The sequence below is a fragment of the Cyclopterus lumpus genome, chromosome 6 (genome assembly GCF_009769545.1).
Source record: "Cyclopterus lumpus isolate fCycLum1 chromosome 6, fCycLum1.pri, whole genome shotgun sequence".
Lineage (NCBI taxonomy): Eukaryota > Metazoa > Chordata > Actinopteri > Perciformes > Cyclopteridae > Cyclopterus > Cyclopterus lumpus.
The window spans coordinates 8,707,275-8,728,773 of NC_046971.1; the positions used below are offsets into that span (position 1 = coordinate 8,707,275).

At 40.8% G+C, this 21,499-nt stretch overlaps 2 protein-coding genes across 2 annotated transcripts; both read left to right on the forward strand.

Annotated features, from left to right (window-relative positions):
• The first annotated feature begins 2,520 nt into the window (after positions 1 to 2,520).
• Positions 2,521 to 9,198, forward strand: hsp90b1 (heat shock protein 90, beta (grp94), member 1). The gene is made up of 18 exons (XM_034534781.1): positions 2,521 to 2,714; positions 3,230 to 3,332; positions 3,655 to 3,796; positions 3,963 to 4,079; positions 4,171 to 4,502; positions 4,704 to 4,815; positions 4,925 to 5,062; positions 5,936 to 6,052; positions 6,153 to 6,290; positions 6,403 to 6,480; positions 6,581 to 6,646; positions 6,926 to 7,195; positions 7,333 to 7,578; positions 7,694 to 7,830; positions 7,945 to 8,023; positions 8,248 to 8,403; positions 8,704 to 8,823; positions 8,934 to 9,198. Exons 1-18 carry the CDS (start codon positions 2,666 to 2,668, stop codon positions 8,958 to 8,960), a joined length of 2,427 nt encoding a protein of 808 aa, XP_034390672.1. The 5' UTR covers positions 2,521 to 2,665; the 3' UTR covers positions 8,961 to 9,198.
• Positions 9,199 to 13,586: 4,388 nt separating this feature from the next.
• Positions 13,587 to 20,288, forward strand: LOC117732414 (cAMP-dependent protein kinase type II-beta regulatory subunit). Its single transcript, XM_034535348.1, has 11 exons — positions 13,587 to 13,866; positions 15,022 to 15,057; positions 16,439 to 16,491; positions 16,575 to 16,658; positions 16,899 to 17,005; positions 17,213 to 17,366; positions 19,355 to 19,456; positions 19,541 to 19,615; positions 19,711 to 19,779; positions 19,880 to 20,015; positions 20,155 to 20,288. Exons 1-11 carry the CDS (start codon positions 13,602 to 13,604, stop codon positions 20,286 to 20,288), a joined length of 1,215 nt encoding a protein of 404 aa, XP_034391239.1. The 5' UTR covers positions 13,587 to 13,601.
• The last annotated feature ends 1,211 nt before the right edge of the window (positions 20,289 to 21,499 follow it).

Sequence of the window (21,499 nt, forward strand, 5' to 3'; positions counted from 1 at the left end):
AAGTCGCTTTGGATAAAAGCGTCAGCTAAATGACATGTAATGACATATGATAGTAATAACAGTGTTGTAATAATGTAATAACTAATCAAAAGGTAACCTTTTTAAGACACATTTATCACATTAAGTCTCATTATTGTTTGTGAATAAGTAAATTAATCGGTTTACTTCACATATTGTTTTTCTCGAATTATTTACTTTGTCATTGATTTTGGTAAATCAAAATTATGCAATGTAGGCTTGTTAGGACACACTTTTTTTATTTATTTATTTGTTTTAATTTCTGTGATATATAATAAATTTAAAAAAAATTCTGACCGAAATTTAAAGATGCTAAATCATAATCTAAGCTTTTTAGGACACACTTGGCAAGAGTATTAGTTCTGATTGTCTTAATATTGCATGCATTTGACTTTTAACTGTTTATGCTTGACTGAGTATCTCACTTTTGTCTTGACAAGTCAAAATATATGACAAACCATTCGACTATCTCATTCAGAAAGAAAATTAACATTTTGAGTCGATAAATATTGGCTTCCATATTTAAGGGATTATTTTAGGGGAGATATATGCTTTGTTAATTGATCAATTAAAACCATTTAATATCAGCTGCAATTGTGTTTAATCAGAGTCAATCTAGCCGAAAATGTAAGCACTGATTTAAAAAATATGACTAAAAAATCCCATAAGGATTTACATTTTGAATGTACCCTTCTCTTTCTCCCTCTCTGAGTGAGTAAGCGTGAGAGACGCTACACCAAGGGTGGGCAAACTACGGCCCGCGGGTACTAAGTATTATGAATTATAAATGATAGTAAAGACCGCTGTAACGCTTCGTACCCTCGGGGCTGCGTGTGCGCGCTCCTGCAGCAGAACACGGCAGGTTAAAGAGCGCCGTCACGCTTTCTGCTGCAGGAGAGCGCGCACACAAACAGCCTGAAAGAGCTGAGCAATAAATGAGCATTAAGAAACATCGATGCTGGTCTGTTGTCACCGCGCTGCGTGCCGTGCTTTCTGCTGGCGCGTCAGGCTGCGATTCCAGTTCATAAGAGTTTTAGAGTTGTAAAATTAACAGCTGCATCCAGAGTATTTTTCCTCGGCATAATGAACACACATCATACCCACGGGACTGCACCACCCCGGACCAACAACACTGTTCCACTGAAACGGTTTCTTTACTTTTTAGTTATTGGCTTTTACTTAATTCATATTGGTTCACACAAACACTCCATCAGGGGCGTCGTTATAGGCCTATTTTAGGGGGGCTACAGAATGTGGCTGTCGGTAGTTGTTAACGAGTGTTACCTGCTTACATTCAGGTTTACCTGTAAGTCCAGGTAGTTACAGAATGTGGCTGTCGGTAGTTGTTAACGAGTGTTACCTGCTTACATTCAGGTTTACCTGTAAGTCCAGGTAGTTACAGAATGTGGCTGTCGGTAGTTGTTAACAAGTCTTACCTGCTTACATTCAGGTTTACTTGAGACAAATGAAAGGGAAGTTAGAAACTGTCTCCAGTGAGCGAGTGTGAACGAGCGAATTCGAAATACAGGAAATAACTATCGACATTTCTCTATTCTTTGCATTAATATAGATTATTATAATATTTTGTTTCCATTGAATGGTATATTTGACACTGAACTAGTTCATCTTTATCTCAGTGATAGTGTCCAAATGAGCATCAAATATCACTATGAACCTGAAATTCTGTCTCTTGTGTTATCATATACTGAATGAAGCAAAAGTACAGAGCAAAATCACACCCTGATTGAACCATTGTCAGAAACAATGGGGCCCCAAGAAAGATGTGCGCACACATTCACCAGGGTGACACTCCCCTTGGGGCTTAGCCCCCCCTTTCTTGGAATCCTACAAACGCCCCTGCTCTCCATCCATCTGATACTGGCCCGGCATGTCTGTCAAATGTTAAAAGTCGAGAATAATAATGTGCATATGTGTTTGATAATGTAACACACTAATCATTCAACAATGATGATTCCAGTTTGACACAATCTCGGTCTTTCAGCACTTCAAAACCTTCCCACCACTGCATTTTCAACTCACTGACTTCACAGCGACATCGCGTGGACAAACATCAGTAGTGCAGGTACTGTGTAGTCTTCCCTAAGTGTATTCTTCAACAGCAGGATATCTAAGTACAATGACTCCACACTATCAAGTCTAAATACTGTACCAGATACACGTGCGTGGATACACATGGTGAAATGTAAACTATCATAGACTGTAACAGACACATATATATATTGCTGCAGTCAGTGACAATGTCACTTGGCTGTGACATTGCATAAGAACATCAAACTTTAACTAACGTGTTGACAGAGATTTGTTTTTCTCCCCATATCGAGAGGTACATTTTAGGAAGTGATGTGCTGATTGTTCATTCTTGGCCAATGGTGTCTAGCCACGATTTTCGAGTATTGACTTATGTTGAAGAATCTGATTGGACAACATGTACCAGGTACTCTGCTATGATTGGTCGGATGTTGTGCGTGGTGCGCAGCAATTGGTCGGTGATCAGGGGTTTAATAAAGTGGGCTCTTTCGGTGGGAGAGGTCTTGTCAGTCTTTCTTGTTAAGGCAGTGCTGCGTGCACTCATCTCCTGGCTTTTGTTTCAGCAGCTGAAGATACTCATCGTCTTTCGAGCAGTAAAATGAACCGGGTTTGGGTGATAGCTCTGCTCTGCGCACTCTTTGCCTTCGGTGAGTAGCGGAAACGTTTTTGCCATCTTGTCCCACTTTTAACGACCCAACGTTTGAGCTAACATTAGCCACCGAGCTAACGTTAGTCTCTCAACCGTTGGCTTGGTTGCTGCTTCTGTGCTCATTCGTGACCAAAGCCTTTCATACATTGTGTCGTTATGAGGCTTAATTTTGGCACACTTATTAATTATAGACACCATAATATGTTGTGCTTCAACACACTTCTTGCAGAAACGCTAGTACGCAGTATTTCTAATCGCCTTTTCCAGAAACGCAATGTAACGTTGTGTTAAAGCAGGTTGATGTTAGCTATCACCCCCTTTTTTAAATCGTTGCTTTTCATCTCTGGTTACATCCGTATTGTGGCTCAGTACAAAAAGCCCTCCTACTTAACATCACACCTTACTTATTTTGGTGATTTGGATCACGACTTCTCAAAGTCGCACTCTAAATGAAATGATTTTAAGTGCTGTATATTTCTTCAGACGTTAATTAATTGGTTTCTCCTTTGGCAGCTGCTGTGAAGGCAGAGGATGAACTTGACGTCGATGGGATGGTAGAGGAGGACTTTGGTAAAAGCAGAGATGCCTCCAAAACCGATGATGAGGTGGTGCAGAGGTAGGTGTCACTTTGAATATCTGTTGAGTGAACTGTGGTTGTCCCTAATCAGGAAAGGTCGACTAAACCTAGAGTTAACGGCACAAGGTCAACATGACCAAGCTTGTGCACACAAACTCTCATAGCAACTCTTGAATTGTAATGGTGGTAAAGCTCTGCAACCTTCACTGCACATCCGGCCTTAAGACTAGGCAATCCTGTGTGTCTTGGTTTTAACTGATCCCTAGAGGCAAAACATAATTTTGTTTTCTGCCTGAAGCTATTATTTGTTGATGTGCACCTTCCTGATCTCACGTGTGTGTGTGTGTGTGTCTATCCCCAGAGAGGAGGAGGCTATCCAGCTGGATGGCTTGAACGCAGCTCAGATCAAGGAACTCCGAGACAAGTCTGAAAAACATGTCTTTCAGGCCGAAGTCAACCGTATGATGAAGCTGATTATCAACTCCCTCTACAAGAACAAAGAGGTGACCGGGAATACATAACATCTTGATGTACAATCACTGGTTTTGCAGGACTATTCTGGTGATTTACTGTTGGGTGTTAATTCAACAATGTTTATTGTTGAGCTCATAGTTTAGTTTTATATTGCATTGTATTTCTATCTGTAATCTTTCTTTGCTTCCATTTCAGATCTTCCTCAGGGAGCTGATTTCCAACGCCTCGGATGCTCTGGATAAGATCCGCCTGTTGTCTCTGACTAATGAGGATGCAATGAACACCAACGAGGAGCTGACCATCAAAATAAAAGTACGCACAAGAATGACTTCCTGTACGATTATTAATAATGTTAATAGTCCTTGCTCTGTTGGTAACTTAATTTTATTATTCCCATCTCCAGTCTGATAAGGAGAGGAACATGCTCCACATCACTGACACTGGTATTGGAATGACCAAAGAGGAGCTGGTGAAGAACTTGGGTACCATTGCCAAGTCTGGCACCAGCGAGTTCCTCAACCAGATGACAGAGATGCAGACTGAGGACCAGTCAACCTCAGAGCTTATTGGCCAGTTTGGTGTGGGTTTCTACTCTGCCTTCCTCATTGCAGACAAAGTCATCGTGACGTCCAAGCACAACAATGACACCCAGCACATCTGGGAGTCTGACTCTAATCAGTTCTCTGTCATTGAGGACCCCCGTGGGGACACGCTGGGCAGAGGAAGCACCGTCACGTGGGTTTCATTTTGTTTTTGTTATTTAAAAATCACAGTTTTAGCTACTTTCAACTGCTGTTAGTTGTATTGGTCTTCACACCTCTCTTTCTGTTACACTTACTCAATTACACCGTGACTGCTGTTTTCCTGTTATAACCTTACACTCAAATATTAGAATAGCATTATAATTAAACCATCCCCATGTTTTTCTAACACCAGACTGGTTCTGAAAGAGGAGGCCTCAGACTATCTGGAGCTGGAGACCATCAAGAACCTCGTCAAGAAATACTCCCAGTTCATCAACTTCCCCATATACGTTTGGGCAAGTAAGGTGATTACTTGAGCGACTTCCTCCCACACTGACTCAGACTTTATCCCAGCACAGTGTGTTGTGAAACTGACGTGTGAAATTACATAAATTCTTTCCCTCAACATGCCAGACTGAGACAGTGGAGGAGCCCATCGAGGAAGATGCTGAAGCGGCAGAGGAACCAGAGAAAGAGGCTGCTGAAGAGGAGGCAGAGGTAGAGGAGGAAGAAGAGGACAAAGAGGACAAAGAGAAGCCTAAGACAAAGAAGGTATGAGGTTCATATAAGTTAGATGATGACTATCAAATGTATCTTTTTTAAATTGAGTATGTCCCCGGCTGAGAATTTACAGTCAAGTGTTGTGTCTTTTTTTAAAATTGTTTTTCTTGCTCATTGATTCCCCCTCTTTTTAAGCTGTATGTACCTAAAGTAAAAACGACAACCTTATTGGTTGAGATGTGTGATAATATCGATTAGCTGTTTCAGAATAACTGCTGTGGCGCTGTCTGTAGTACTCACACAGAGCGGAGATCAATAGACGGTTTCTTATCCTTCTTGCGTTCATAAATATAACTTCTGGTTCTAATTCCATTTGAACTATTGTAGCAGTTCAGATGGAAGTTAACTGACAGGGAAGCAATGAGACAGTCAACGAGGGAGCAAGCCACAAACTGCTGTTTCTGTGTGCATCCCCGTTGATTTTTTTTTTTTTTTTAGAGACTATTCAAAATATATCTAGTGATCTGATGGTATGTTCTTATGAGTGTTGATTTTTCTTTTTTAAAATGTTCTTAAATGTAGGCCTATTCTTTCATTTTGAGTGAGCCATGTTTTTATGAATTATCCTTTTTATATTTCATTACCACAATTACCCGTCACTGACTATTCAACAGTGAGATTGACAATAAAATAAAAGCCCCTTGGATCTACAAATACTTTTCAGGGTGACCTGTAATATTTCTTTCTGAAAGAGTTTGGTCAAATCTATTTCCTAAACAATTTTGATCAAATGGTGTCAGTAAAAGATACACGATCATGCCCTAGCCTAAGTAGATACTGCTTTGTTTGGACATATTGATGCCTACATTTGGTCTGACACTTTTGAGCATTAAAAACAATATTGATTCTTTATTGTGTTTGTAGGTTGAGAAGACTGTGTGGGACTGGGAACTGATGAATGATATCAAGCCCATCTGGCAGAGACCAGCTAAGGAGGTCGAGGAGGAAGAGTACAAGGCGTTCTACAAGACGTTCTCTAAGGTAGGCACCGGAATGCCAGCGCCTTGTCGAACATCCACGTAGATTGTGTGCCTGCTTAGGATCAACATGTTTAATCAAACTCTGTTTTGCGCTTTAACAGGACAGTGACGACCCTCTGGCCCACATCCACTTCACGGCTGAGGGGGAGGTTACCTTCAGATCCATCCTGTTTGTGCCCACTTCAGCGCCCCGCGGCCTGTTTGATGAGTATGGCTCCAAGAAGAACGACTACATCAAGGTATTTCCCTCAACTGTCTCCATTATTAAGGCATTGTATGGTCCTTTTTAATAGAAGGATAATCAGGATTTCCTCTCAACTCTGTTCCTAAATGATTGTTTTTCTGTCACAGCTGTTTGTGAGGAGAGTTTTCATCACAGACGACTTCAACGACATGATGCCAAAGTACCTGAACTTCGTCAAGGGAATGGTGAGTGATGCCAACTCTTCCTGAGACACAGGCATGTGCAAATATAAACCATTTGGTCTTTGCTTAAATATCACTGATTAATAAACATGTACTTTGCTAGGTTGACTCCGATGACCTTCCCCTGAATGTGTCAAGAGAGACTCTTCAGCAACACAAACTGCTCAAGGTGAGTTTCGCATCTGATATTTATAAAACACCATCGAAATACCAATTTACTCTATAATGTACATGGTCTTTGACCCTTAACTGACAAGATTACTGATAAGCAGGCATGAAAGGAACCTTAGTACAGCACATTTCAAAACGAAGATCATAAAGTGTTTTACAGGAAGGAGAAGAGAGAACAAAGTAAACGTTATGAAATAAAATGGTTAAGAATAAGGAATATCAAACAAAATGTAAAGGGAAATTGACAGAAGATGGGATCCTTTCTGTCTCTGTTCAGGTTATCCGCAAGAAGCTGGTTCGTAAGTCTTTGGACATGATCAAGAAGATTGCAGAGGAGCATTACAACGAAAAGTTCTGGAAGGAGTTTGGAACCAACATCAAGCTGGGTGTCATTGAGGATCACTCCAACAGGACCCGTCTGGCCAAGCTGCTGCGCTTCCAGACCTCCAACAGCGATAAAGATGTGGCCAGCCTGGAGCAATATGTGGAGCGCATGAAGGAGAAGCAGGACAAGATCTACTTCATGGCTGGTACCAGCAGGAAGGAGGTGACGTTAACATGCTTACTTATGTCAAAGGCAGTGTACACTGTCAAGTCCTAGGCAGGCTGGAATTGCACTTGGACCATGTACAATTTAAATGTAATAGGCTGGCACTGATCATCTATCCTGTTTTCCCTCTGCAGGCTGAGTCTTCTCCCTTCGTGGAGAATCTGCTGAAGAAGGGCTACGAGGTGATCTACCTGACGGAGCCGGTGGATGAGTACTGCATCCAGGCGCTGCCCGAGTTTGACGGAAAACGCTTCCAGAACGTCGCAAAGGAGGGTGTCAAATTTGACGAGAGTGATAAGACCAAGGAGAAGAGGGAGGCCCTGGAGAAGGAGTATGAACCTCTCACCACTTGGCTGAAGGACAAGCCCCTAAAGGACATGGTAGATAATTATTTTGTAATGTTCATGTCTTGGGGAAATAAACACCAGCCACAGGGGCCAAGTTGTGTCTGCTCCATCAGTCATATTATTTAATGCGATGCTGTCTGTCCCACAGATTGAGAAGGCTGTCCTCTCTCAGAGGCTAACAAACTCCCCCTGCGCGTTGGTTGCCAGTCAATACGGCTGGTCAGGAAACATGGAGAGGATCATGAAGGCTCAGGCTTACCAGACAGGAAAAGACATTTCCACAAAGTGAGTTCTGTGCTTTTCAGCCATGTTGAAGCTCATTATCGCAATTGCAAATGTGGAACATGTTGTGGCCTACCTGACTGTTTAATGAGCTAATATGCTAATTCCCCTCCTCAGCTATTATGCTAGCCAGAAGAAAACATTAGAAATCAACCCCAAACATCCTCTCATCAAGCAGATGCTTAACAAAGTCAATGTAAGTCTGGCCACTGTCATGTCACTGTTTTTATTAATTGTAATGATGCCAATAAATCTAATTCATAAAATAATTATAATGCTTTTGTAAATTGAAAATAGAGTTGCTGTTTTTTACTCCCAAAAATACATGTCGGTAATAGGTTTCAGTGCAACATTTTTGAACATGAAATGGACCAATCGGAGCAGACAACTGATCAGTTTCTTTCCCTTCATGTCCGTCAGGATGACGGCGAGGACCAGACCGCGTCAGATCTGGCCGTGGTTCTGTTTGAGACGGCCACGCTGCGCTCCGGCTACCATCTGGCTGACACAAAGGCTTACGGAGAAAGGATAGAGCGCATGCTCCGACTCAGCATGAATGTACCTCTGGACGAACAGGCAAGTTGATGCCCGCTGCCACATTTCTGTAACACTTTGAAAACATTCATAGAGCAAAGTTTTCACTTTAAGTGTACATGTGTCATGTCAGATTTCCTTTTGCCACACACACATTCTTATGGCTGGCTTGTTCAAATGGGGTTATTTCATTTCAGCTACATGGATCTTTTTTAATTTTCAAAGTGTTAACATTTTAGCCATCCCAACCTCCTTTAGGGTTCCCAATTGCGTCATTTTAACTGCACTAAATGACTGTTAAATTGTTGGAGCTATGTTAAAAATGATGTGACTATTCTACAGATTGAAGAAGAGCCAGAGGAGGAGCCAGCAGAGGAGGAGGAGCCAGCAGAAGAGGAGCCAGAGGAGGAGCCAGAGGACGACTCTGAAGATAAAGAAATTGTTGATGAAGATGAGGAAACGGTGAGAACACACATTCTTTAGCATTTTTGAGACGTAAACTCATGCAATCAATGCCAAAGTATATTTCCTTTTAGGCAGTTTTTCCTAACTTAAATGTTGTTCTCCTGCAGACAAAATTGGACCATGAAGAACTGTAAAGCACTGAATGAAGAGCATGAAACTAATTGGATTTGAGTTTTGTTCCAGCGCTACCGTGGTCAACATCATGAGTGGGGTCCCTGGGTTGGGTTTTTTAAGGCGAGCATTATTTGTTTTTTGTTTTGTTTTTTATTACATTCCTCATGACTGTAAATTTGTTAATATTTAACTGACCTGTTTATGGAAAGAAACAATCCTGTCTCTCGATCGAAATAAATGTTTCCTGGAAAAAGGACACATGGTGTTTGTTTGGTGATGTTAACAATACACAAATGACAAAAAGGAGGAAAACGAAATTTTGTGGATAAAGGTGATTGATTGTCATACACACACCAACCACACCAAACTCAATAGAGGGGGCATCGGGGTAAGTCTATAACGATTGTCTCTCCTTGAGTTTATAAATCATGAAGTTCAGATTGCAAAAGTGAAGGTAAACTGAGAAAATACTGAGGAAAAAGAAGCAGTTTATATCCACTCAGTCAAAAGGAGAAATTACATTTCCTGCACAACCTAAAGCATTTTTCACACTGATCACCTGAGGTTAAAACCTTGAATCGACTCTATGCCACAGAGTTGTGTTGAAACATTAAATGGCCTTGGAAGTTTTATATGTATGAAGGAACTCCAGGTGGTACGAGAGATTTCATAAACGGAATTGTGTATATATATTCTATAGTAAATCAGCATTGCATGTACAATTATGGTGAAAAGCTTTATGGCAATAGTGACGTTCATGACTTTAGTAATTACGCAGCGCTAAATTGTTTTTAATACTTAAGTTCATTATTACATTTAGTTTTGCTGTGAAATGTTTTCTTTATTTTCTGTGTCTCTGCATTGCAAATACATGGAAGACAACTTCACATCTTTGATTGTGGTTTCTTTAGCTGCCGGTAAGAAATACATCAAGTGACTTGTTGCAGTTTATTAATAGTATTTATTTCATTTATAGAACGTGGCCGTTTATCCAGGTAAGAGCCACTGAAAGAATGGTTGAGTCCTATACTTTTACTGTTATGGTTTGTCCGTCACAAAGTATCCAAGTTTGAATCGAGTTGTGGGAGCAGCACTGGTCATCCTAAAGAAGGCGAATATGTCGCCGTAGTACCTGGGCTCTAACAAATCACTTACTGGGAGGGAGGAAACTGACCACAGACCAGGCGGGAGGCAAAGGTTGAGGCCTCAGAAAATTAAATAATGTATGGTTTCAACCAAATGTGATTATGTTGACTTGCCATCATTTTCACTCAATAACGCATCAAAATCAGGCAAGAAAACTTAATGAGTTTCATCTCACCCAGGAAGTCATAGCCTATTTATTTATTTTTTGTCACCAGGTAGTCAAGACTTCAGCAGAAAGTGCATGGTTATTTCTTTTCAGCAGTACTGTATGTGGTTTGGTAACTCTAATATTAGCAAACTGTGCAGTCTTATCTCAACATCTTTCTGGAAGGCATTAACAAACCAACAGTTCCCCGTCATCTTTACTAAAAAGCACAATTAGAAATCTAAATTGACTAAATAATTGTACTCATTTAAAAAAAAAAAAAAAAAACCTCTGGCATCTGAATAACAATGTTGCCCACTTCACAAATAACCGTATGAATTGCTTGTTTCAGCTGATCTCCGCTCACTCCTGTGATATGATTTGACTTCATTTGACCAGAAGGATTCATTAAAATTGATGTATGTAAAGGGAAAATATCATGTTTTATTTATTCTAGCAATGTATTGCAACACCATGCCCAGTAGGTGGCAGTCATCCACATCTTGGAAGTAAGAATGGCACTCTGGTGTGTTCATAAGAAAGAAGACGATTCATAAGTGTTCAGGTACAACCACCTGTAGCTCCACTCATTGCCAGTTTATGAGGTACAACTAATGCAACAATTCTGCAATAACTCCTCCATTCATGAAGGGTAGGCATGTCTAATATTTTCTTCCATTTTCAGTTTATTTTTATCATAGTTTTTCAGTTTCTAGACCAAATGCTGTGTTTTCAGAGTACCTTTCTGTTTCTTCACATCAGCAACATTATTGCTGTATAATTGAGGAAAACCTTTGTTTTTACTTGTTTTTTTTTGACAGCCGCACCTCATTCATTTACCTCACAATCTAGTCATGTTATCACAATGTGACATACGTGAGTAGGTCTTATCTGCACTTTCATATTAGGGGGAAAAAAAATGAATTTGTTCCATCAGGAATTGAATGTATCACACAGTTAAAAATAGTTCAGACTGATGCCTCAAGTGCATTTGTGCCATAAACGAGTTAAGAAACGAGCACATACTGTACATTCATTATAAATGATCGGTCTTTGTTAAACGAGTTTAAGAAGGGTGTTTATTTAACCATTGCCACTTTGGAAGCTCCATCTTGTGTGGATTGCTCCCTGTGGCTAACTTCATAGACTAAATACAAACAGAAATGGAACATAATAACCTTCATGAGGGTAGGATTTGTTTTATTTCATGCATTTGTTTCAGCTAAACCTAATAAACTGAATATTAGTGCACTCTAAATACATATTACCTCCATGAACATGTCTGTCAACTAATCAAATACTGTAGATTGTACATGCACAACTATTCATTTTTTCCTTATTGCATTTTTCAGAATGACAACCTCAATATTGACTATTCAGATTTCATAGCTGCAAGCTGCATTGGACTATTAAGTATTCAACAGCAACAATCTTCAGGTTATACGGTTCAGAGAACAGTGCTGCTGCACGGTGCTTGTTCTCTCACTGTCTGATGTCTTCTTACTACAGGTACCATGATGCACTGCACACATCCAAATGAAAGGTTTTGAATGGGTTTGGGAGCTATAGCAGCTAAGCAGCAGCACTCACTCCACAGGCTTCCATATGTTGGCCTAAGTGAGAAGATATTGTGCTTTCTTAATAAAAAGTGACAAATATGGGCCAAAGCAGGGGGAAGGGTCTCATATGGCGACCATGCAGATAATCGCTGTGCTCTTTTGGTGGATTTCTTCAGTCAAATAAATCCCTGCTGCTAACCTATAATTATTTCTTTATCTCCTTTTGCACTTTGCTCTTTTACAAATTCCGACACAGAATGATAATCCCTACAATTTGGCACATGTGATTTTTTTTTTTCTTCACTTTTTAAATATGGCTCAATCCGCTCCACTATTTCTTCTGAAGCTAAATATTTGTCAATTCTGTGATCACCACCATGCAGTAAATAATTCCCCACCGTAAGTTGTTGAATGTTATATTGAATGACCTTGTTCCCAGTCTGTAAGTACCAGACCAGACCGTGTTACAAATGTGTCATCATACTTTTAGTAACTGCTTCAGGTGTGTGTGTGTGTGTGTGTGTGTGTGTGTGTGTGTGTGTGTGTGTGTGTGTGTGTGTAAACTCGTTTTGAGGGGTTTTATGTCATAACAAAAAAAAATCAATCTCAACACACATTTTTATTTAATCTTCTCCTCTCCTCATGTGTCTGACATACAGCACATGAATTCCAGAAATCAAGTGTTGCTCTATTGTGAGAACGTGTAAAGGAAGGGCTAAAAGTGTTCTCCATAAACCCAAATGACCGCATCGCTCATCACAGCGTTTCAATGTAAAAGACTCTCCATATGAAGTGTGGTGACTGTCATGTTTTAATTCATAATCCGGTTTATTGTAATAGGTTTTCACATAAAAGGAAATTGCCTTGCTGTAATTGGAGCTTTCTTGCAGCACAATATTTGCCTAGGAGTCACAATGTTCTCAAAGGTCCCATGACATTAGAATATGCATCAGATGTATTAATTTATCTCCCTCTGGAACAAGAAACAGGGCCTTATACTGCTGGTGCTATTAAAGGGACAGTCCCTCTACAATGAGCCTTTGTCTTATGGCTACTCGTGTATAAATGTAAATTCGGAATGAAGATATACCAGAACAAATGCCAGACTGATTTTCACTGCACAGTACAGTGGTTCTCATTCTAAATGAATGATCATATTTATGAATCTATGATGACACCTTTTTATATCAAGCAAATATTATTATATTTTTTTTTTAAACCGTTATCTTATATATGACCATTTCATTCATCAGATTGTTGTATACCTATTGATCTACGATAGCACCGTTTCGCAAGAGTGTTTATGTTTTTCTTAGATTATTCTTTATTCTATATTCATCCATTCAGTGAGGCATTATCTGTGATAATAAACACAGATTTAATGGCCATAGACACACACCACATCCTACTGGACATGAGACATAATACGGACGGACATCCGAGATCTCATCTCTCAGTGAAAATCGATATCTGACTGATACACCCGAGGGTTTCTCTTTCCCATCATTTGTATTTTGCGACTGACTGCAGTTTCTGCGCCGTTGCTGCTGCTCATACGCAATCCCTGGATAGGTGGTTGCCATGGATTCCTGGGTCACATGCGTGGGTTTCCTGTAGCCAGAAGCAGCAGAAGAAGAAGATGCTTGGACGAAAAATCCAGAGCCATTTTCATTCAAGAAAAATAGAGGTTTCGCTGTGGATGCTGACTGGGTGGACCGACTACACCCGTCTGCGGATTTAGGCTTTTTTTGGGGATTATTTCAAATTCGCAGCAAACCGGTTTTGTTCACATTCATAGACTGATAATAGGAATGAGTATAGAAATTCCTGAAGGACTGACGGAGCTGTTACAGAGCTTTACCGTGGAAGTGTTGAGGAACCAGCCCAGGGATTTGCTCGACTTTGCATTACAGTACTTCACCCAGCTGAAGGAAAGTGAGACCAGAGAGGCCTCATTTGGCAATGACCAAAATTCGGCACCAAGACCCGGAAAAGCGGTCAATTTCATTGACGAAGCCATGCAGATCGATTCGGAAAACGGAGAGGAGGACGACGACGATGACGAGGAATTCATAGGTAGGCAACACTACGTGCGCTGCGTGTCGGGAGGAGAAAGAGGCCAGCGTTATGTTCTTAATGTGTCTCGAACAATGAGCGTGTGTGTGAGCGTGTGTGTGTGTGTGTGTGTGCGCGAGAGGAAGAGACGCTCATTGAGCGCAGTGATGCTCGCCACCTTGCATCCACCACGGCTCGGTCATTTACCATATATGGGCAACGCGGAGGCTCGGACGCCGCCGCTTAATGAAGGTGTCTCGGTCTTCCTCTGAGCAGACACGTGACGAGGACAGCGCTGAGGCACAGCAGCTGCAGGATCAAAAGGACTGACTGTGTGTGTTTGTGTGTGTGCGCGTGCGCGCGCGTGTGTTCTAGACGGACCCCGCACCTCTATAGGTCATTTGAACATGTTCAGTTTCAGGTGCAGGTCTGATGGGCCTACTGGGCCTACTGGGCCTACTCCCCCCCCCCCCCCCCCCCCCCCTGCGTGTGTGTCACAGCGGATAGGTGGAGGATCCTCAACCTCCTCTATGTGATGCACAATGTGACTTCCTCCGCCCTCGACTCATTTGTGCGTTCCTCGCTGTGGTCATATGTAACAGAGTGGCCGGTGCAGTGGTGCCATACGGTGCAGCAAGTAGCATAGCAACCCAGAGCTCTGACACAGCATCCCCAAATGGGTGGTGGGGTTTGCGAGGCTGTCTGCAATGGTTACATAAGGACATAAGGACACCATATGCTGTCAATAAAACTAACTGTTGTTGTATTTGTGGGTCAAGACTGTGCCCCATCACACCTCCAGTGCCTTAATGATATTCCAATGAGCCTCCTCGGACAACACTGGATTGCCTGCTGTTTATGGAGGAGACCACCTATCTGATGTATATTTCATGCCCAGGCTATTATGTTGGAGCTTAGCTTTGTGTTTTACATTTGAATTTTTTGGATTTGATTGAAATTTGATTCAAGCGCACTTCAAAGCAGCTGTCTTTAATCAGGTTTTACCCGCCTGAATAGGGCTGCTTAATGAGCACAGGACTGGGTGTACTCCACTACACATGTAGAACACAGGGCTGTAACATAACCCTTTGCAGTAATGACTCGGTCACTGCGAGATAGATTTATGTTATAATGAATTCTAACCTGTTGATATTTATACCTTTTATGCTTCTGCAGCCCCGGTAATAAACAGATTCGTCAGAAGAGCATCAGGTGAGTTGTCATCCTGTTTTAAGTCTGTTCTGCCAAGAGGAAAGCTCTGGTCAATGTTAATGCTGGAAACATGTCAAACTTCTTTGACACTTGAATACTGAAGCTATGACAGATTTCCGTCTGTCTTTTCTCATTGTCCTTCGCTTAAAATAAAAATAGTGTTGATTTATTAGAGTTTGTGAAACCACTTGTCTCAAGCCTGGTTAATAATGCCAGTGAGTGACGTGGGTGGGGAGATGAGGGCCAGTGCTGCTCCTATTAATAATAATCTCTTGCTAGTGATAGTAGTAACATTGTGGCTTCACATGATAACATTGGACTGCTTTATCTGCATGTTTGACAGTCTGAATGGATGAGCAAGTGAAAGTATTCAGTAACACCTTTTCTACCTTTTATCACTTCATTTGGGAAATCATTCTCAACATATATATATATATATATATATATATATATATATATATCAGACTAAACATCAAACCAAAGGCAAGGCGAGGCACATTTATTTATATAGTGCATTTAATAGACAGAGGTAACCCAGAGTGCTTTACAGATTGCACAATAAACAGATGACACATACAATAAGAGCAAGCAAACCAAAGCACACAGAATAAAAACAATGGAACAAAATTGATAAATGAGATTTAAAAGAAAATTAATTTAACGTAACGGTAAACAGGTATGGTCTTCAGCTTAGATTTGGAAGTTGTCATATTGTGACATATTGTTAATTGAAACAAAGTATTTTTTGCAGGTTGTTTTATTCAAGTAAAACTTTATGACTACAATTTCTTGCACCCACTATAACAGGATCCCCCCAGAGCTGCACATGATTTAACTTTTGTTGTTAGAACTAGTGTCGTATCTTTCAAGCGGCAGTGATGTTGAAGAATGATGTTTGAAGGAATCTTCCGCGGACATTGTTCTTTCTTGTATGATAGAGTTTATTACAGGAATCACAGGTCATAACAAGCGACTAGTCAGCCCGGAGACTTCACAGTCAATCGGAAGGTCTGACTGGATCATGCAAGGCAGCTAAGTTATATAGGCCGAAAACTGGAGACCGTCACCCAGGGGCCCCCAATCTAAACACGTACCTTCCAGACACAGGAAGGAGTATCATATAACAAGATTTGGACATAACACCTGTGGTCACACAAAGGCCTCTAACACATGCCCTCCGGGCACAGGAACAGACCCCCCCTCCAACAGGTCAAAGGGCATTCTTTCGAGGGGGACACGGTATTTTGGAAGCGAGCTTCTAAGGCAGCTGAGAATATACCACACTAGGATGAAAGTGTTGCTGCTGAATATGAAGCTTAATTCTTCTTCTCCTCTGGTAGTGAGTGTCTAGCTCATGCGTTTGTTGATCTCTGTCATGCAGTGTGTGCTGAAGCATTCAATCCTGATGAAGATGATGAGGATAAAGAGCCATGGGTAAACCGGGTTTCCTAAGATTCAGTCTTAACAATGGAAGTAGATTTCTGCATTAATTGTAAGACCTGCGCTTCAATTCGCAGGTCACCCACCCCAAAACCGATGAGCAGAGACGGAGGCTACAGGAAGCATGTTGGGACATTCTTCTGTTCAAGAATTTGGATCCGGTGAGCGGATCATTCCATAAGCACTCTGTCCTCCTCTGGTTCGTGCTTTGCCATCTCTGAAATTACACAAAGGGGAGCATGGCCTGTGGCCAGCAGCGTTTTGCCACAGCTCAGTACACTGTGCATGATTTGGAAATATGGTTATTTTCAAGTAGCTGAAACGGCACACTGTGTGGATTCTGCATGATTGTTTCCAAACTTGAAATTCACATATTTGATTGATATTTCACACCATCGCAGGAAGAGATGTCTCAGGTGTTGGATGCAATGTTTGAGAAGTTCTGCACTGAAGGGGAGCACATCATTGATCAAGATGATGATGGGGACAACTTTTATGTTACTGAAAGGTGATCTTTCATGTGGCTTCCACAACATGGCTTACTCATCTTTTCTTTTTTTTTTTTTTTTTTTATCAGATCATTGATTGTCATATATAACTTAAGTATACTGCCTTTAAAATAAATGCTTCCTGCTGAAAACAGGACACACCATTATTGCTGACGTGTGTACACATTTTCTCTGATAGTCTGTTTTTCCTTTGTGTTTTCATTCAGTGGAACGTTTAACATTTTCGTGAAGGTTGATGGCACAGACAAGCTGGTGGGCTGCTATGACAACCGGGGCAGCTTTGGAGAACTGGCGCTGATGTACAATACCCCCAGGGCAGCAACAATAATCGCCACCTCGCCTGGAGCCCTTTGGTGCCTAGTGAGTAAACCATTAAACCCTCATGCGAGAGCACAGCTGGCTCCATGCTCCGGTTTTCGTAACAAGCTGTGGCGTCAGTCGTCAGGATTTACAGTAAATATCCAGGTTGACTGTGGAAGTGTTGGAACTATAGGTGAGATCATGTCTGACTGAAAATAACATACTACATAAGACACACCGAATGCAACACAAAAAAGCGAGAGAGCGCTAATTGTGCCCCTGGATATGAATAGTTTTATCTATATTTATTATGTTTTATTAATGCATAGATTAAAGCTAATGAATGTGTGAACTGAATATGAAAAAATACAACACAGGCCTATAAATAAAAATGTGCGTGTCCCATTCAAATCAGATCAGACAAACATGGCTAAATACTTTTGTCTGTTTTAGCAAGTATACACCTCAGATGAACTTAGTACTTAAGTTAGTAGTACTTAAGATGTTATAAATCATCCAATTGTGTAAAGTGTCCACACCCTCATGGAGAACACAATGGTCAAGGTGAAAGCAATTGTATTCCCTGTACTACTTTCTTTTCAATTATAATAATTACATCAAACTAACTAAGTTGTGTCCAGAACCGCTATTATCAATATTCAGTTGCTATACTTGATCTGTGAAGCAGCCTGTTTATTAATGATTCAGCCATGCAGGGCCGTGCCCTTAAACTGTGGGTAACAGCTTTGTTATGGCATCTGTGAGCGACGCGGGCAAGTTGCAGCTGGAGCCACTTGCGTACTTGTAGTACGTGTTTGACTCGGTGAGCACGCAGCCTGTCCGGCTCAGACGACAATCCACCGAGGTCGAGGAGAGACAGTGATCCTGAAATGCCACTGAGCGGTTTTAATTAGTCTCATTTAGGGCTGAACTTTAAGTTGTATGCAGTTAACTTTGTGGCAGCCTGGGAGGATATACTAAAGCTCCAGTAGGCTCTGTCCTAGGGCCTAGGACTGACTCTACTAACCACTTTACCACTATGTTAGAGCCTTGTCTGATCATCTGGTAGGGAGCTTCCTCCCCCACTGGATGGCGCTGTAGTCCACTGCCTTTGTTTCCCACAGCAGCTTTTCTCAAACATTGAGCCAGACCGCCACCTAGAGGGAGTGCCAAATGTTGCGATTAAATGTACAACTTGTTTTTGTTTTATATACACATCAAAATGCAAAGAATTCACCTGAGAAATAATTTACACTAAGTGTTAATTCAATGACCAGACATATTTAAATATCACCATCCCAATCACAACGCCACTGTGAGCAAGCTACCCTTCCTTTGAATGCAGTGACACAAAACAAATGGTGGTTGTTGTGGGTATTGTTGAGGAAATCAACCCTGGATCAGTAAAATGTCCAAGGTGTGTGCTGAGGAAATATAACCCTTAATACATTACATTTAGTTTCATAATGGCATAAGTGAGGATAAGCAGGATATTTATTTTGGTCATTACAGCTGACAAAGGCATAACATCCCTCGGAACTCGTTTAACAATCAGAAATGGTCCAAAAGGTTGAGACGCCCTGTCCTACAATGTAATCCTCTACCACTGCATGTTGCCATCTAACATATTGCTGGCCACTATTTGAGTCTAAACTATATCATCCTGCTGACATAACGTACAGCTGTGATTATTATTGCGTTTTTTATTACTGAGAGCAGCACAGGGACATGAGCACATGCTTGCTGTCGCTTGAATTACAATATGTTGTTTCCTATGAGTTATTGTTCGGTGAAAGAGAATTGCAGGGACAACGTACATGAGGATTACTACCCAGACATCTTGCCTTTTTAATTAAAGAGGGCCGGGCAAGAGAGCACAACATGACAACAGACTTTCTCCATCGTGTGTATTAGGAGTCAACACAACTTAATATCATCTAACAGGAAGAGGAAGGAGAGAGGCATTTGATGTACAACAATTCCTCAACACAGGAAGGCCTTTACACGTGAACCTGAAGGTTTTCCTGTTCTTTGAATCCGTGTTTCAGGATCGTCTGACATTCAGGAGGATTATAGTGAAGAACAATGCCAAGAAAAGGAGGCTGTATGAGGCATTCATGGAAACGCTACCACTGCTCACATCCTTAGAGGTAAGATTAGCTTTGTCCTCCAGTGTGAAGAAAGTGCAGTGTGCATATGAAACCACCGTTAACCAAGCATCCTTTCATCCACAGCTCTCAGAGAGAATGAAGGTAGTGGACGTAATAACCACCAAGATCTACAGCGATTCACAGCAGATTATTGCTCAGGTGATGAATCTCTTCATGATCTGTTCTTGAATCGATCATTTCATTTTCTGCTGCGATGGAGCATTTCTAAACGCTCTGTGTGCCTTGATTTACAGGGTGATTTAGCAGATTGCTTCTACATTGTTGAGTCTGGCCAAGTTAGAATCACCATGAAAAGAAGCAGGGTATGTTTGCCCCGTCTACCTTCAATTGTTTAAGTGTAGAAAAACAAAAAATAAAATGTTGCTTGTGTGTATGTCATAATGTACATTTCTTTGTTTCCAGACGAAAAAAGACCAGGAGGATGAGGAAGTGGATATCGCCACATGCACGAGGGGCCAGTATTTTGGGGAGCTGGCGCTTGTCACAAACAAGCCCAGAGCTGCATCAGCATATGCTGTGGGAAGCGTCAAATGCTTAGGTATATTTTGTGCATTTTGATGATCATTCATACATTACATCTGACACATAAACATTTCAGTACAGCACTTACTATTTTACAGTTTTCTCTTGAATTCTCCCTATATGATGTTGTCTTTTTTATTCATTTTTTTGGTCAGCCATGGACGTCCAAGCCTTTGAGAGATTGCTGGGCCCTTGCATGGACATCATGAAGAGAAACATAGCTAACTACGAGGAGCAGCTGGTGACCCTGTTTGGGAGTAGCACTGAGATTGAGCAACAAAGTGCATGAGACAGCTCCAATGGACCATGAATCGGTGGATGTAAGAAAAAGAAATGAGGCTTGTATGGATGTTTGTCCCCATAATCACTTAAACTGATTTTTCTTAAAAATGTGAATATCCACTATAACATTTGTGTGTCCGATTAAATACAAACAGACTATCCCATATGAGATTATAGGTTCATTTGAGCATATTTGAAAGTAAAGTAAGCCCAAGCAGAGCTGCTTCAAGCTGGTTTGAATTAGATTTCTCACGACTCTCACCTTAAAATTGTAAGCGTACATTTTACTTGTCAATGTCCGATGCATTAATTGTTTGTATATTGAACACTTTTGTTAACGCTCACCTTTTCTCCACAGTGTTAGTTACACCTACAGTATAATATCGTTTGTAAATTTCTAAACATTGTTTGTTAAAATCAGATGCCAAAGCTCATTTCTTACTTGATAATCGTGAGCCAATATGTCACAATCTCTTGTCATTTTGGCAAGAGCACTAACATTGGCAATATGGGTACAAAGGTGCCCCAACACGAAAATAATTAACAATTTGTAAAAGTTGATTTGATAACATATTTCAGATATTGATCACAACAGAATGTAGACTTGGCAGTACTTTAACATTTTTACAAAATGCATTTCTGTTTATTATAAGATGTAATCCCTTGAACGAATGTTCATACACTGTATATCATTGGTAAGTGTGTGTGTGGCTGTTAGCCTAATACTATGCTTTTGCAAAAAAACAAACTTCAGAGAGATAGCTGATAGTTTTGTATGATTATACCACACATTGCTGTACAATTTGAAACTGAGTATTTACTGTTATTATATAGGCCCAGCTTTAATTGAATAAGTTGCCCCATTAGACTGTAGTCATTATAGGCGGTGTCTTGAAACTATTGATTTTCCTGTGTTTTAATGTAAAATTCAAGTCAAATTGTTTTTGTGTCAGTGAAACATACATTATGATTATGACACCCATTTTTGCTGTCTACCTCTGCCAACAACGTATACTGTTTGAATACACATATTCTGATGTTTCCTCTGAACAGGAATCTAAAGTGTGTCTTCTCTGTATCTCTTCTCTATCTTTTTAAGATTAATAATTGAAGTCTTCTGTATTTCGTCTGTGGTTTACTGCAGCTTACACTGGTATAGCTGGTTTAACATTTAAACACTCTTAATTTATCCCACCCCTTGTGCAGGTAGTGCTGGTA